The sequence below is a fragment of the Acanthopagrus latus genome, chromosome 9 (assembly GCF_904848185.1).
Source record: "Acanthopagrus latus isolate v.2019 chromosome 9, fAcaLat1.1, whole genome shotgun sequence".
In the NCBI taxonomy this organism is placed as follows: domain Eukaryota; kingdom Metazoa; phylum Chordata; class Actinopteri; order Spariformes; family Sparidae; genus Acanthopagrus; species Acanthopagrus latus.
In genome coordinates this window covers 18,721,628-18,739,785 of record NC_051047.1, presented here as the reverse complement: position 1 = coordinate 18,739,785, position 18,158 = coordinate 18,721,628, and the positions used below count along the sequence as shown (strand labels likewise).

General features: G+C 40.8%; 1 protein-coding gene across 1 annotated transcript in view; it reads right to left on the bottom strand.

The window, feature by feature from the left end:
* Positions 1 to 18,158, bottom strand: part of LOC119025841 (receptor tyrosine-protein kinase erbB-4-like) — a 338,953-nt gene that overhangs the window by 50,921 nt on the left and 269,874 nt on the right. The window contains exons 20-23 of the mRNA XM_037109810.1: positions 15,522 to 15,654; positions 10,723 to 10,845; positions 7,961 to 8,059; positions 2,528 to 2,713 (exon numbers count right to left, since the gene is read on the bottom strand). Of these exons, the coding sequence (XP_036965705.1) occupies positions 2,528 to 2,713; positions 7,961 to 8,059; positions 10,723 to 10,845; positions 15,522 to 15,654 (541 nt within the window). The remainder of the gene's footprint in view (positions 1 to 2,527; positions 2,714 to 7,960; positions 8,060 to 10,722; positions 10,846 to 15,521; positions 15,655 to 18,158) is intronic.

Below are 18,158 nucleotides of genomic sequence, written 5' to 3'. Positions count from 1 at the left end.
TCGTCCTGAGACAAGGCTGGGATTGGCTCCAGCACCCCGCGACCCCATGGAAAGGGATAAGCGGCTACGGATAATGACATGACATGACATGACACACAAATATGTCATGTTTACAAAAAGCCTCTTGAGGAACACATTCTGTGATGTCTTTTTTCTAACTGAGGAATTGCCGCTAAATCATCGATACATCATCTTTTACTATTGCAGTAGCAGTTACAATGTTAAACATCTAACAATGGCACTATACTTTATATACTGTATGTACTTGTACAACAGGAACAAAGAGTAGGTGCCTTGGAGGAGAATGAAAACGCAAGCAGACTTAATGAGGAGAAAGTGATATAGTATAGTAGATATAGTCGGGGCATATGGAAAAAAAAAAAAACAGGATGAGAAAAATCAGTCCTAAGGAAAAAAAACACACATTCTGTGGCATCAGAGCCCTGCATGCGTAGTAGCTCTAATGAATCTGCTCATTAGTATGACTTTCGTGGCGGATCACCCCATTAATAATCTATGACTGTGATGGCGGCCATGACAGAGAAGGGGGGCCACAGGGATGTTGCCTCAGAGAGTGGGGCCCTGTCACAGTCTTGAGAGCCCTGAGAGACCCTATGGGAATTGATGTATACATGCATGATGAACATAATGAAATAATCTGCAGGGAGGATGCTTGACTGAAGTAGCCTGGGGTAGGTTATTGTGAGCTCTATATGTGGAAATGTTGATGATGTTGATGGCACAGGCTAAGTGTCCCAATTCACCTTGTTGGTATTATTTAGATACGTCTGTTGTGGAGGAGCATGAAACCCTGTGTGGGCACCTTATTAACCGTGGCCCCTGACAGCTACCTGAGTCCCCAGGTGCCAGTCATTGAAAACACTGAACAATACATGCTGGAGACACTCAGTAACACTGGTTAATAATACATTATCATATCTACCCTTTATGAATTATACATTTCTCCATGTTGACAACTGTTCACAGCTGGTATATATTTCTTCATGTGTGTATAGCTGATCTACATCTTTTTTCCACAAAGTAATTACTATGATTAATTCCATACCATGAAAATATTTGTGTAACACAGCATGGGATGTCAGCGGGGCAAGACTTAATGCATGCTCTGATCGCCTTTGGTCTGAAAAATCACTTTATGTGGTGTGATTGTAACCATGTCCCAATGTTTAATTGATGGTTTAATATTTTCACAAGGCAGCTCACTGCAGTGCCACCTTTCTATGATTTAGCCAAAAATGGCAACAGAAATATTTGTCTAAGATATTAAATCTGGGACTGCAGCAACTGCTGAGTCATTTTCATTGTGCTTTCCTTCGTTTTTTTTAAGCCAATTGCTCTGCTCTCTGCATATAATTACATGAACCTGGTGATAAAGAGATGAAGAAAAAAAAGCTCACAACCCTACCCCACCCTTCAGATATGCAGGCATACAGAGAAAGAGATTCTATTTTGTCGTGTATGGCACCGATTAACATTGACAACTAGATTAAAATCAATTAGAAATGCACTACCAAATCCTTGATCCTGTAACATGGAGCTTCCTTCTCTCAACACTTCCCCCACCAAAGTCAGGCAAGACTTTGAATTATTTACTTCAGATCTCCAGAGAGGCTGGCAAGGGGCGCCGCTGTCTACTATTGAACCCTTCACACACACCGACACACACTCACGGATAGTGTACCAAATATTCAGCCCTTGTCTCTGGCTTGCGGCCATAGACTGACACAGACATCTACTTTTCACTTGGCTGCCATTAGCCAAGAAGTGTTATAAAAGGGAGAAAGGTGGTTCAGTAGCTGTGTGTCCGTGTAATCCAAAGTAAACACAATTATTATTACAGTAAGATGTCAAAAAGGGCAAGAGCGGACGACAATAGAACACAAATATGGGAGAGAGAGAAATGTTAATTATTGTCACTCGCTTACAACAGCTTGGTAGAAATAGTGAAAAAGACAAATGTCTTTGGTTACATTTTCTGATAACCACCATTAATAAATTGATTAAACAGTTAATAAACAATGAAATGTTTCTTTAACCATTTATTAAGCGATGATCAAGCTTTTGCAAACCTTAGGGTCGACAGGTGCATAAGAGAAGAGCAAAGGCTGACAAAATCAGGAAAAAGACTCCCTCACACTGTTCACTTCACTTGCGATTAAGTTTTTTGACAATCAAGAATTCAATATCAAGAATTCTTGATTTAAAATGTTCAAACAGTGAATAAAATGTGAAGAATTAGCAGACTTTGTTAACATTCTACATCCACTGAGTCGAATTAATGGCTCCAGAGCCAGTGTAGAGATCCACGAAGGGTTTAATGACTCTCCGAATAATCATGTATGACTCACTGAAATATTTGTTTCAACATTGAAAGCAGCATAATAACAGCAGCCAAAGAAGACAATCCGATCAAAACCGAAAGCAACCCATGATGAATACGCCAAATCACCACTCTGCCTATCACTGAAGCCAAGCACGCAGCGAGTAAAACCTTTTCCATCCTTACCTTGGCGATCTGGACACACCAGTTGAGCAACAGTTGGGATCCGATGTTGTCCTTGTGCTCATGGACGTAGTCGAGCAGGCACCCGTGCGGCATCAGCTGCGTGACCAGCTGGATGGTGGGGCTCAGGCAGACGCCCAGCAGGCGAACCAAGTGGGGGTGCTCCATGCTTGCCATGATCAGGGCCTCCTGAATAAGACAGATATACACTCAGGCATGTGGGGGGAAAAAGGGTTGACGATGGATGATGATGATGAAATTTACAATAGTATGTCAGCAGACTCTACAGTGTGTCGACACTCAGGCAACAGCCAACTGTTTCAGCGAAACACAAACAGAAAATACATCAGTGTCATGTTCTTTCTGTGATCTTGGACGGTTGAGTAAATGTTTGACTTTGAAATTCTCTTTCAAACCTAGGCACCGCTATGATGTTTTTTGGCACCACTGTGATGTTTTTTGGCAGTCAGTCATTATTTGGATTAAACTGTACATGGAGATGATAGATCTCGTTATGACACACAGAATAAACCTCTCCAGAGAGTCAAACAAATAAAGGCAATGATTTTGATAGTTTAGTCTGCCCTCTACAACTGCAAATTGAGAGTAGCTTACTGAAATGTTTACTCAAATGACAATGTTTAAAAATAGATTAACTTTAAACATAAGTGTCATTCACATGCTGGGGAAGCTGGGATAATGTCTCTACCACATTTGGAAATGGCCAATTTTGTCCAAATCACTTTTAAAAACATGATTTATTTTCCCTAAAATTGCATATGTGGATACTGTTGTTTTTCACACAAAGTGATGTCCCTGACTTCAAATCACCCTTACATGCCACTTCAAACATTGACTACATAAAAAACATACAAAGTCTCACTTTAGATTTGACACTAATGATTGTGTGTTTAAAGTAGCCATATCCAGATCTTAGAAAACCTATGTGCTGGTAAAAATAACGTACTCATAATGTGCCATACTGTGCTAGTCTTCTTTTAGTTAGTGTCAAAAGACAAATGCCGGACTGAAGGTTCAAAGACTCCACATGCTGGCAGAGAGTTCATCATGTTTACAAGTGTAGACTGAACTGTCAAAGACCATACAGTAGAAGCCCTCATTCTGTTTAAAGATGAGCTTTCTCTTGAAGTGAGCAGCGAGGTTCCACCATGTCAGAAACCACAGATTTGTATTCAAAACCTTGACATCAAAGTCACTCGCTGCTTCAGAAGACTGTCAGCAAGCTTTGTAGCTAGCTAAAAATGTAGTAAATACACAAAGGTGAGATCGCTGTAAATCATGTGTGTGAAGCGCTCAAGTTTGGTTTGAAATCATTTACATGTGAAGAAGCTGCTCCAGTTCATCATTTATGGAGCTTTGAACTAAAGCTTTGAGCCTGTAATGGGAACATCTTTATGTGCAGGAGTTTTAATACAAGAGCAAAGGTTGGTTATATTATGTTTACTGAGTTACATTTTTGCAATATTGCATGCGATTGCGCCACGGAAACATAAGCAACTAAATTTTATATGATTGGAAAGAAGACCAAAGACAAAAACAGACATCCACTGATTCTGCGCAACTACACTACGACCCAAGATACATGAAAGACACAACGCATCCTGACCACAAGACTTATGGGTTGATAAGAAGATTCATCATGAGATGTATGGCTGTGCGGTAAAGTTACACAAAGGTGTTGGTGGTTATGTGTGTGTGTGTGTGTGTGTGTGTGTGTGTGTGTGTATGTGTGTGTGTGTGCGCATTGGGGAGAGACAGATATACGGTGTGTAGAGGGTCCACTGAACACTGACGGACAGACACAACCGTAACACAGTCAGGATTTACGCATAAGACTCATGTATCGCACGCATGATGGGATCCTCGCTCGTGTGTTGGAGGTGTGCAGTGATGGTAGATTTCGGCAAACCAGACAGAAGACGGTGTGAAACTGGGAGATTGGACCAAATCTCATTCCATCAGTTCATTAATCATCTTTTTACATATCCAATAAATACCTCAATAAAAAGCCAGCGGGAACGAGGTAGACTTTTATGAAGACACAAAAGGCCTCGCTCATGTTGTGCTTTTCAAACAGTTTCCTGAGAGAGTTTTCAGCCTCCCACCTGCAAATCCTCATTTTGCCGTCTAACAAAATTACAACCAAATGAAATCATGATGATTATTATTTTTTTTTTTGAATTGTCACTTTGGTAATTCTCTATTAATTTAAAAGGAAATCAAGTGTGCGCCAGTGTTATCCACTGCTTTAGCAAACCTCTATTGGCTGTGATGTTTTCAGGTCAGTGCATTAAAAAGGTGGACTGACAACTTCAGTTGTGTGGAATAAACATCTGAATTTCTTTCTGGTTTCCAAACACTTTTTTTGTAACTCTGTCTCATAAAGTGCTTAATAAATAAGGTTTAATGTCAGAGATTACAGTATGTATTGTATTAGTTTATGTATTGTATTGTGTAGTGAATGCTCTCATCTGTTTCATACTCATAATTACTGAGCAAAACATTAATGAAAAGAGCAGAACATAATCTCTTCCATGCACAGGGGAAAACAGCATTGCTGAATGCAGTTTCCAAGGACGGGCCAAGAGGGTTTATCCTGCTTCAGTGGAAACAAGCCTTGAGCGGGAGTTTGGCTTTCAAAAGGAATATGTACTGTAGCGTGCCCTGCCTGCCTGTAGCCACCGTTATGATGCACACACACACAAACACAAAACACGCAAACATGTACATGCATGACGATCTAGCTCGGTGTGACACTCTGGGCTCTTGTTTGGCATCTGCGGCAGTGAGGTGGTATTGGCATGTTGGTGGTGGGCCCATGATTTGGCCCGTTGCTGTTTAAAAAAAAAAAACAGTCACACACATACTCACACACACACACACACACGCTAAAGGACAATCAATCCTCGGTGACATTCTTCAAACAGTCGGTGGCAGCTGAGTGTGGCCTGTGGCCAGAAGGTCACCAGTCAGATATCCCACTCCGACTGGGAAAATATGGATGGTTAAAGTAAATGAATGGCACACTTTTTCCAAGTGTAACTACCACTGACGTTCCCTGGAGCCGCAGCTGAGCCCCCAGCTGCTCAGCAGTCAATAAGTGTAGAAACATGAAGGGAACTCGATGGATGTGAACTTAAGTATCACTGGAAAATAAGGTAGAACTGAAATTATTTTACTGTGACAAATACAAAATGAAGAAATCAAACAAGAGCCGTCCTTATATTGTTGTTGTTTAACTGCCACTTTGATTACTAGCTTGAGTTTGGTTTATCCATCTCCTTTCTTGCTCACCTACACCTCTGTTTCAATAACCCTCTGTGTGATTGAGCGTGTGATGGTTGCAGGTGTGTTTGAGTGATTTCAGGTTGTCCAGTGAGCTGATTGGTTCCTGCCTTGAAGCCAAGAGTTTAAGGGCCGGCTCCTCACAGTTCCTGTGGGCTCTCCTCAGTCAGCCAGACTGCCAGCATGTTTGATTGTGGGCAAAAACGTGCTTTTGAATACAACCATTCAAAAATGCTTTGCTGCTGGTGGTGCTTGGAGGATGGGAAGAGGGGAGTCTCATTTTCATGTTGCGCCAGGGTTTCCCTTAGGCCCTGGTCATAATACCATCACACAAATCGATCTGATTTATAAACACTAACTTGTCTTTAGTATTTGAGAGCTATAACTGTATGAATGAGTGACGTGCGCAGATGGTTTCACAAGTCGATTGAATGCTGCTACCCTCACTGGTTGGCACCGGCAACCCACTCACCAGAATAAATGTTGGCACGTTCTTTTCTGCAAACCATGTTTATGTTGCAACTTCACTTTTCTTAGGTTCTATTTTATTTACGTAATGACGTCACTCTGATCTAGACACAAAAATCCATCGGTTAGGTTAGGAAAACATCATGTTTTGGCTTAAAATGTCTGTTTTGGTCTCAACAAACACTACTGGAGATTTCTCAAGGTCTCTGTTTCTGTTTTTTGTTGCTCAAATGTGACTGAAAATTGAAATGTTATGTTTGAGTGGAGTCAACTGTTACTTTGTAAAACAAATCATCTGTTATTGATTTCAACAACTCTTAGCTGTGAGATGTGTTTAAGCATTTGCTATGCGATCATGATCACCCAATAAACACACCGCTCTAAGAATCAGGTGCATTTGTGATCTTTAATATTGGTTTCAAACTTTCATTTATTGAGTTGTCATGTTTTTTTTTGTAGGCTAATGTGACACAAAGTGCCACACATTATGTGTGTCAAGTATTCGGATGCGGTAATTTTCAGGACAATGTTTTAATGCTTAGTCTTACTTTTAGATGAGTCTTGAGTTTAAACTTTTGTCTAATCGTATAGAAACAATAAAGACTTAGGAACATCCTAAGGATCTCCAGCATGTCATATCATCACGTATCCTTAGCGATGCATGCGCAGTCTGTCACATGACTGATCTAAGCGAGTCCTCGCAAGGTGGTTTTGTGTCATGATCTGCACTCAGAGGGAGATGTTCACATTCAGTATGCAATTGATTTTTTTTTTTTTTTTTTTACGGTACATGACTGTGTATTGCTTAAAAAATAAACAACTCCATCCCTCTACATACAGTATTTTCATACCCACTGTATCACCTCTTTTGTCCCCCCTTTATCTGGTGCTCTGATTGTGAGACAAGCCCTAAAAGCAAATGAGGCATTAAATTAAACACACGTAGGAGATTCATCAAAGATGTCCCGATAAAAATAGAAATGCTAACACTCCAAAAGTCTTCCTCTTAGACTGTCAAACTAAGTGCAAAACACGAGTGCAATTGGGTCGCTCTCGATGTGTGTACGTGCCCGTGTCTGGATGTGTACGCGAGTTGATGGGGCTTATTTCATCTGCATTGCATCATCATAGGGTAATAATTTGGACTTTTTTTTTTTTTCACTTTTGCTTTTGAAATGAGCAGAGCTGTGAATGTTTTATAGATGGGGCCTTGTGCACTGTGCTGGGAGCCTGTGGCATGGTGTGTGTGTGTGTGTATATATGTGGGTGTATAGAGGGGTCCTAGGGGCCCCTGATGGTTTCTATTCTCATGTCTTGAGGGTCTCAACTTAGTTTCCAACAGCCTGTAAGTTGTCTCTTCTTTTTAAAAAAATGATAAGGAATTCTTTTATTTCTTCTGGCGATCACTTTTAAGTCGATCATATACCCAAATTGGACTTTGTGTCACCATAGCAACAATGTCATGATATGTATATGTTGTATCTGTTGTACAGATGTAACCAAACACAGCACTAATTACTTCAGAATAACAGCTTGTATCGCAAAAAATAGCTTATTTCTGTAAATGCTGAGATTAAACTGTAAACGGCAATCAGAAAAACAATTACATAATGGAATTGATGGTTTTTCTCAGTTTCATTTTCCAGTTTTCAGGATACTCACGTCCATGAACTCCACATTAGCCTTGGGTCCTGTGGCCTCATTTAGGATTTTAATGGCGACAGGAATCTTCACCGTTTCACCCTCTGGGACCCAAATACCCTAAAGAAACATACACAGAGTCATTACACTAACTAGAAAGTCACAAAACTCCCACTCTTTTTAATAAAAGAAGGCTGTTAAAGGTTTGAACAGGAGGAATATCAGTTAATAAATTGAGGATTTTTCACCCCAAATTCAACTTCGTCAGCTTTCTTAATCACCATCTTCCATATTCTCATTCTTCCAGTGTTCTGCATGCTTAATGATCAAAGGTTATTCTGTCCTTCAAAAAAGACTTGGGCAAAAACTATTTAATCATTTTGAAGTGTCTAATTTCGGATGGGATTAAAGTGATTTAGCAGCTGCCAAAGTGGTCAAAGCATTTAAAACAGGTGAAAAATGGAGTGCCTCTCAACATCTCTTGTTCCAAACATGTCGCACCATTATTCTGCCCTGATATCGCTACATATCCCCCACTGACATCAGCTGTAATTTCAATGTGAGGCTGCCTTTTTGAAACACTTTCTTTCTATCTGATTTCATATGGATGGTTATTACTCAGCGGAATAAATCATTGTTTTTTTTCTCTGACAGAGTCTTTTGTAAACACCTCAATTTTGAGCAATATTTCTGTACCTGACTGGGTGAATAATGCACCTCACCGCTCTGTTCTATCCAAATTAAACTCATTGTGCCAAACAGTTAAAACTACAACACGAGATGACATGTTGTTACTGATCGCTCCAGAGCGAGGCAGATGTGTTTTATGAGACCTTTCATAAATGTCTAAAAACAGGGTTTTCTCCTTTAAATCAACCTTGTGAATGCTGAATATTTTTAGATTGACATATGCATATGACCAAAAAGACACAGTCCAGTGTAAAAACAGACTGTGTTGGATTCCATGATATGCGGGTCAGCAACTCCCCGTCAGAGTATCGTTCTCTTCCAGGTTAATTCAGCTGTGCGAGGGGTGTGCAAACGCTCTGGGGGCTCAGTCCTTGGGTCCAACAAATGATGGCGAGAAAAGACTGATTACTAGTTAAAGCTGCCCTGTGAACTAATCAAACATATGTCACATTCTGTTTTTCCTCCAAAACCCATCTGTGAGTGTTTCAAGCCTAAAAGCTGCGTGTCATTCATCATCAAACGCTCGTATTATAACTTTTGACAAATGCAACATCATACCACCCTCTTTCATTTAACAGACCTGGCAGATCTCTGAGATCAATAACTTTCGGTTTAGTTTGTAAGTAAGTTACTCTCCTCTTGTTTTCCCCTGTTCAACGTCTTCTTCAGGCTTGCATTCATTATGTGTGTGTGTAGTTGTGCCTATGACATTGTGCATGTGTGCAAATGGGAACTTCGCTCCGTGGCAGAACTAGAGATGAAAAAAAATCTGCAGTGTGCCTTTAAGTATGGCAGATTTATAATGAGCGTGAGGCATCCTCATAGCTAATGACTACATAGGTCAGTTGTCAGCGCATGCAAAATAGAATGACCGCATGACCAACATTACAGCCATACACGCACTGGACCTACGTCGTACGGTGGCATTTTTGTTGGGTTTAGTTAAAAAACTACCTTGTTATGTTCCGGAAAGCAATGTGGTTTAGGTGAAAATCAGCGAGTTTTAATCACAAACTTAAAATACATTATGTTTCTGATATACGTAAGAAGTTGACGTTGGTTTCATTCTGGACACAAAACAGTGGTCTCCTGAGTGAAAGTCCTGCTTATTTCTCCAATCCTCCATCTTCAACCTACTACCTCTGCAGACTTCTCACTCTACTTCTGCTACCTCACCTCACTTCCTCCTTTGTAACTGTAATAATTACTACAACCATTAGAGGTCACTGCCTCACAACAAAGGCACATTTCTGGTCATTTTTTTTTTTTTTTTTCTGATGAGAACAGGCTCAATAAGATACTGTCTTAATTAAAATTATTTTGGAGAATAAAACTGCAAAGCAAAACATTCAATTTAAAAGTCAATCTAAATGCTCACTCTCAACAATCTCTGCGTTGTGCCATAAATAATAACATCATGCGATGAAGCAGCTGAAGTGATGCAGCTGACTGGCTGTTCTCACCAGCAACACACTGTAACTCACCCTCAAGATGATGCAGTGGCCTTCGAGCCACCAAGGAAAACTGTCTGCGTCCTCGGGCCATGAAGCTCTGAATGGACTCTCTCTATATATATTCTTACATGCCTAGAGGCTCCTGAACATTCCCCAGAGAAAAGTGCAAAATGTTGATTTGAATGTGGACATCTGGGCCCTTGCCACCACACCTCCGACCCAGAAATGTGCAATAATGTGAGCGGATGGATGTACAAAATGACAAATGATGATTTCAGTTAGAGAGAGAGAGAGAGAGAGAGAGAGAGAGAGTCTGTTCTTTTCTAATTCCAGCTGTGTCGTTCTCCACCCCTTCCCAACCAATCATCACACTGGTGGTGACCTCAGCTCCCTCTTATTTCACTGTAACCCCAGGGGTCTCAGTGTCTGCTATTACTTATTCTTTTCATCCCCCGCCTCCAGCCTTCCATCTCATTTCCTGTCATTAATGATCCTGCAATATGTCTCCCTTGTCGTCGTCTTCTTTTTTTTCTTCTTTTTCTTCCAAGATCTCATTTCATGATCTCAAATGTAGGAGTACAATAATTGAGCATGGCCACAAACAAACTGAAACATTATTTATTTTTGTATGCGTGTTACCTTGTAAACAGTCCCGAAGGCCCCAGAGCCGAGGATCTTGACCCTTTTGAGTTCCGTCTCTTTCAGGATGCGAAGCTGGGCCTGATTTGGTGCTGTTCCACTTGGTGTTAGAGGTTCCACAAGCTAAATAAAAAATAATGAATTAATCAGTAAGTAGAGCACAAACTCTGCTCAATGAGATGCATTCTTTCTTCACACAGTCCTTTTACTAGATACACAGTCATATAATCCTTTCCAGCAACATGATTCATCACAGGGAAAATACTGAGACAGGTTTGGTCAGATTACGCCGTCAATTACTGAGCACAAATCACATGGTATTTTTCTGTCATTTGAAACATAATCCATCGGATTAGAAAAAATGAAATCTAATCAGAACACTTTTGAATCACTTCAAAATGAAACATTGGAAATATTGCCCGTAATACTAGAAAATGCAGTTCCATGGAGAAAGACCTCTATCACTAAATTCCAAACAACTCACAACTGCTTAACTATGATTTAAGATCACCAGATCTGTAACAGCATACCACAAGAACAACGAAACAATGCAGATGGAATCATAATATTCCATTGTTGTGGAAGAATACAACATTTTTTATCATGGGAACTGTATCAAATTGTGTACTTTCATAAGTACCAGCCACGCAAATATGCCAGATTTATTTGATCAAGATCAATGCATTATTCTCCGTGAAATTACGAACAACATATAAAGAATTGTTGCATCTTTCCCTTTATCTGGATCCACACCATTGGTTAATGAGGTCTATTCGAGGCTGAGACTCATCCTTGTTTGGTACTTTTTGTGTAATTCTGCTGACAAACCATGCAACCAACCAAAAAAAGAAAAAAAAAAAAGCAGACGTTGTTCAGCGTCTACAGTTTGTCAGACCAGATAATCCTTACAAGAACAGTACAAGACAATATTCTACATTAACATGTGGGATGCTGTTTACAACATTTCCTACATCTTTAAGATGTGATTTAACAACTTAATCAAGTAGTCCTTCACTCTGTAGTTATTATCTAGAGACCATCTTGTGATTGGATCACTCCAGCCAGGATGACTCTCCAACTTACTCACATTCCGACACATGAGTAAGTAGCAGTCATTACTAAATTACTGCATAAGCACTCAGCATTCATCGGTGGGACTGCAGCCAATCTCTCATTTTGATCTCAACTACACCTCTGTGACTGCAATTTTGAAATGTTTACATCATTCCGCTGACAAAAACCACAGACAGACAGACAGACAGACAGACAGACAGACAGGCAGACATGTAAACACCTGTCAAAGTTCTAATAACTGTGTTCACACTGTAACAGGTGTCACCAGGACCACATGGTGTCATGATGATACACACACATTGACTCATGAAGTGGAAATGTTACCAGCTGATGATGATGTTTCTGTAAACCAATTATATAATCACAATTTCATGTTATCCATTAAACCCTGATTTAACTGCCATTTCACTTTTTTCGGAGAGTCACAGGAACACTAAACGTCATTCAGGTGTGTACACATGTCACATATCTCATCTCATAACCACTCTTACAGGTGATGTTGCCACCTAACACACCTGAGTTGAAAACGTGAAAACGAACATTTTAGAGTACTGCTAATATTCACTACTTGCAAGCTCGTCTCTGCAATCAGTGGCGGGAAAAAGGTTGTTGCTAAAAACTGTGACCTAATTTCGAGGAAGTCCTGCTGTGAAACGCAGCTTTCATCATAATTGATCAACAATTGCGTTGGAAGTTAAATTAAATGAGTTTTTCTAAAAATAAGAATCACTTCTAAAAATTGTGAAATTCCATTGCAACATTTACTACACCTCATTAATTTTGCAATTTTTTGTTAATCTTATCGCACATTTCGCTCCCAAATACTCATTCTTAATTAGAAACTGCCCGGTACTTCAGGCGAGAATGAGTTTTTTTCTCCACAACACCGATGCGCTGCTACCATTTCAATATCACAAGAGGGGAATGTAATGCGTGAACAGAGGCGGGAGATGGTGGAAGGTGGACGAAGAGCGAAAAGGAAGGGGGGGGGGGGATAATTGTGGAGCCTGAGAAGGAGATGACACTTTTGTTATCTCATTACCGCTCAAGTGGAGGAACGAACAGATTTAACAGTGGGGGGGGCATTATATGAAGGGAGGGACGGAGGAAGACGAGGAGTGGGAGAGGAGCTGTGGCAGGAACAACAGCAGCAACAAGACAGCGATGGAGGAGCGAGCGGCCGAATTAGTCGGAGGGATGCAGGAGCAGAAGGGAGGGAGCAATATAAGGAGAATTAAGCAAAGAGTGGAAGATTAGAGGGGAGGAGGGTGGAGGGGTGGGTGGGTTGGGGGGAGTGTTGTGGGCAAGGAGAAGGAAACACAGAGCAAGAGTGTAAATCAGGCTGGCTGTGGTCGGCAGCTTCTGTCCTCTGGCTCATGGTTACCATTTGATTAAAAAAAAATAGCCATTCTTCATTTAAATGGAATAACAAATCAGCTTCTGCAGGGTGGAAACAAGGAGGGCGGGGGGGCACACACACACACACACACACACACACACACACACACACACACACACACACACACACACACACACACACACACACACACACACACACACACACAATACAGATGCCTCTTCCACACATATACACACTACTGGATGCTATTCCAGTGTGCAGGGAGCTGTCCAGCGCTACTGGTGCTGAAGATGCTGAGGCTGTGTAGCAGAATATGGGAGCTGTCCAACGTCTCACTCTACAAGCCAGTGCTGAAACCCAACCAAGAGGGCTGAAGTTACACAAACCTCTATCGACAGTGATATGTTGTTGGTTTCTTTCTTGTGACAAATGTACTTATTGTAAATTGCTTTGCACAAATGCAGCTGCTAAATGCCCTAAATGCAAATGTACATGTAAATGTAAGAATGAGTGTACTGATGTGGTTTAGATTGTTTGGACATCACAGAACTGATAAAACAGTTAAAAAGAGACATGGTAAGCGCATTTCCACGTTTATCATTTTATTTTGGCTCACCACTAAAATAAGGTAATTGTGTCTTACTTCATGTGAGTTTTCAAGACTCTGTAGACGGTAGAAGTGTCAGCCATATAGATACATATGAGTGTAATAATAAGCCACATTGGTGCTATTTGGTCATTATGGAAGCTATCAGCATAGACACTTCACTGACACTTGTGTGCTCTGAAGAGAGAGAGAGCAGCGAAACAAGACCGGATTGTCACCACAGCAACACGAGTGCATTAGATGATGTACTCTTCTTATTTTAACACAAAGGAAGAGTGCTTTCCTCCTTTTTTAATGGTACGGTCCCTTACCTATATCGAACACGAGTGTCCTCTCCACTATGCTATGCCGGTCATCAACACCTGAGCCTCTGAGTTTCAGACGCTCTCCTCCTCCTCCGCAGTCCCCATATGGAGACACAAAGTCCCACTCTCTTCTTCCTGTCCCTCTTTCTCTTGTGTTGTGCAGAAAGTATGTGACAGCACAGACATTTTGGAGCAACAAACTCCTGCTAAGTACATTTGTCTAATTCCAGTCAAAATATTTCATTACACTAAATGTCAGACACAATTGTCTAGAAAGTAAGATAGAGGGACAACATTCACCTGTTCTTTTGGCAGACTGTTATTATATTTTACTTATTACATGCACATTTTACATTAGTTTTCATTTTTGGAGTATGTCTAGATTTTGTCCTCTTAAAATTGATGAAATATTTGTCCTGATGGTCACGTGTCGAATCTTTCCTGGATAGTTCCGCCCATCTTCCTACTTGACATTTCACCACCCAATTTCAACAAATTCCACCATGCTTTTTAGTCCAAGCTATGGCAAAATGATTTCTCTAATGATACAGGATTAAAGGTTCACTTGAACACCCACCAATGGCCTTTATGTTGTTTATGCCTCTATTGTTCAGTGCCGATATGCAGCCTCTGGATTTGAGTCCTCAATGCACTGTCAGAAATGGGGGTACAGTAGGAGTCCATTTTTGTCTCCCAAGGTACAATATTACACTAGTGTAGCCCCTAGGACTTCATAATCAAACTCAAGGTAATTATGTTTAAGGGCACATAAAGTTCTGAAACAGTAAAAGGTACTTTTTTTCCCCCCAATGTTCTATTTTTAAAAAGTATATTTGTGTCCCCCTTAAATGAAGTTCCCACCGGAGGTACGACCGGGTGCAGAAAATACCCGATATTAAAGTCACATCTGTACCTTAGAGGGTACTGCCCTGACATAAATGTTATTATCTGACGGTGTAATAAAGTGAAATAAAGTGTATTTTCCTGTGATTAAATTATTTCTTTAAGTCCTGCCAGTACATTTATTTTAGTCAGGATTATTATCTCAAGCTCGACATAATACATTAAGCTTAAAATAAGTAACATCTCTGTATATAGTCTCATTTCATGAAGACTGCAATAGGATTTGGTTATTGCCTCAAAGCGAGAAGGTTGTGGGTGTGAACCTGCCTGCCAGTTGTTGTTCTTTGAGACCAGATACTTTGACTTGCAAGAGTTTGCTGTTCTGTCGGCAGAAATGTTTCTCATTTCAAGCAACAGTTCCCTGCTTTTATTGCTTTTTTCTTGTTTCTGAGGTCAAAACTGGACTTACTTGGGCTAAAGTACCATGCAAATGTCACTAGTGTCCACTGATTCTCAGTCATCTACAGTTTCCTCACTCTTTATCTGCCCATGCCACGGGCAGCAGCTCCTCCCTCCTCATAATATGTTTTTCATCTACTGCCTCACTCACCTCTGTCTCCAGGAAGCGACGGAGGGCTCTCTTCTTCTTAATGTTCTTTCGCCGCACAGACACCGCCACGCTCAGCACCAAGATCACCACCATGAAGAGGCCGCCGATCACCCCTGCTGCGATCAAAGGGGTCCTGGAGAGAGAGATGAATAAAAATAAGCAGCTGATTAAGACAGAAGACGCAGGCTTTGAGAAAGAGGCATCGTGTAATCTCTGGTCGGACAGAGGTGGTGACTGAGGGTTGAGTCGAGTAGAAGTGGAGACGATGAGGATGGAAAAAGAAAAAAAAAAAGAAAGTCGGCATCATGATTATACCCCCTGTGTGGGCACATCAAAAAAAAAAAAAAAAAACAGGCAAGAAAATAAACAGACACAAAAAATATGTCTCTAAAGTGCAGGCTTATGTGGGTGATCCTTAAAAAAACCTCCTTTACCTTCAGTGTTTTGTAAAAAAAAATGTTCTGCCCAAGCTTCATCTGGTAACAAATATCAGTCTCATTAAAATCGTGAGTTGAGATCAAAAACATGGAAATAACCATCAAAGTGAATTCTCAGCACTACTCCGCCACTGTCATTTAAAATCAAGCCTCTCAATACGTTTCTCCCGACGTGCTTCCCCGAACTCTCCTCAGAGCGGCTGCAGAAATAAGTAAGGAGAGGTGGCCATCCAGGGTGCCGGATGACCTCCCGTTGCTGTAATTGAAGGAACTTAATTTGGTCAAGGCGTACTGAGACTCTGTCCAAACTCAGTAAAAAAAAAAAAAAAAAAAGTATTTTATTCAGGACTGTATATCACAGTCTGCAAGGTTACACCCCATAAATGTTATCACACTCAGCCAGTTTCATGGGAAGTGAAGAACTCCACCACATCTCTCTCTTTGATTGCAGGAGGAGGGGGGGGGATCATTTTGGGGACATATAATGTGTGATGGCAAAGTTCTGGCGAGAACTAGTATCTGAGCTACAAATCTGCCAAGTGGACGTATTGCCCAATATATTCCTAGTGCAGATATGTCAGTGCCGATAACTAAATAAGACAAGGTGGTGAATAAAAGTGTCAGATTTGTTTGTGGTAGTGTGTCAGCTGTGAAATGTCCTGCTGAATAAATATCATGGTCACAACTCTTTGTGGGAAAATATGCTTTTGGGATGCCATGCGGTGAGTTAGATGAGAACATCAGTACCACTCTTATATCTGTCTATAAAATATGAAGCTAGGGCCAGGTGGAGGTTAGCTCAGCAGTCTACAAGCCCCTCTGAAGCTGACAAATTAACAAGCTTAATCTTTTTCTGAAATCAAGTACATGTTTTTTACAATTTCCTTTTTTGTATGATTAAACAGATTAATGCTTAGAGGTGCTGTGAGGGAATTTCTTTTAATTTTAGTCAAAGCCAAGCCAGCTGTTTCCCTCTTTCTAGTCTTTAAGCTAAGCTAAGCTAAGCTAACTGTCTTTTGATTGAAAAGCCATTTTTATTTTGTAGCTATATCCTCTTGTGTTTTCTTGTCACTTGTGTTCCCGGTGTTCTGTTTCCCTCCTGTGTTCCTGTTTTAGCCTGAGTTGTTCCATCACGTCTGTATCCATGCACGCATCTCCTGTGCTCCTGTGCATGTTCCCCCGGTCCTTGTGTGTTCCTTGTGATCCTGATTTTAATTCTCATGGTTTTCTGGTTCAATATTTCATTTTTTAACCTGCCTGCCTCCATGTCTGCATTTGGGTCCTATTTTGAACTGTGGCAGTGACAATCCAAGCATATTATATATTGTACTTTAGTATACTTTTGAGATCACATACGTCACATAAAGTTCCTTTGTTTGCACTCTTCAATAATAACTCAGGCAAAAGGACCATTAATTGCCACTTTTGGAAGAAAACACAACAAATGGCCATAAGAAAGGCATACCAATTATTTCATGAATCACCAAATGTTCTTGGAGCATTAAGACCCACTGTAGATGGCTAATTCAATCTCCACGCTTCACGTACATGCTTTTTCCAACTGACATTAATGGTCTGATCTGAGTGATCAGATAAAACCTAGCCATACTATAAAGGCACTCAAGACATACAGTTCTAAAGGTCAGCCAACACGCCACCTTTGTACATGGTCAGTGATGCATTTGACCAAATTTAATTGAATGATTCCTCACCATTAGCTAAGAATCTAGGAACGCATGTGTAAGGAGCCAATCAGGGAACAGAAGAGAGAAACTGAAGGTAGCAGGCAGCTCTGATACTTTTGAATCAATTGGGGAAGATACTGCCAAAAGGAAACATGCTAGATGAGGTATTACAGTTTCATCAGACTAAATACTACGTAACTGACAGGAAGTGATTAATCCAGCTTAATCAGATACGCACACAATCCCTCCACAAGCTGTATGTTAATGCCAGGTGGAGCGATGGCCTTTGAAGGCTTAGAGTAATCATGTCTTTCTGATAAGCCACTTTCAGCCGTGCTCAAAAGCCAATACCTCCAACAGGTTACAGATTTACAAGATGTGTGACACTTTAGAGCAGGCAGCTAAGCCTGCGGTTAGCCGAGCATCTACTGCTGTATCCTATTCCACAGCTACTGTATCGGAGATCTGATAAGGGCTGATCTGTGCACCGGGTCAGCTGATAGCTCCATTCTGCC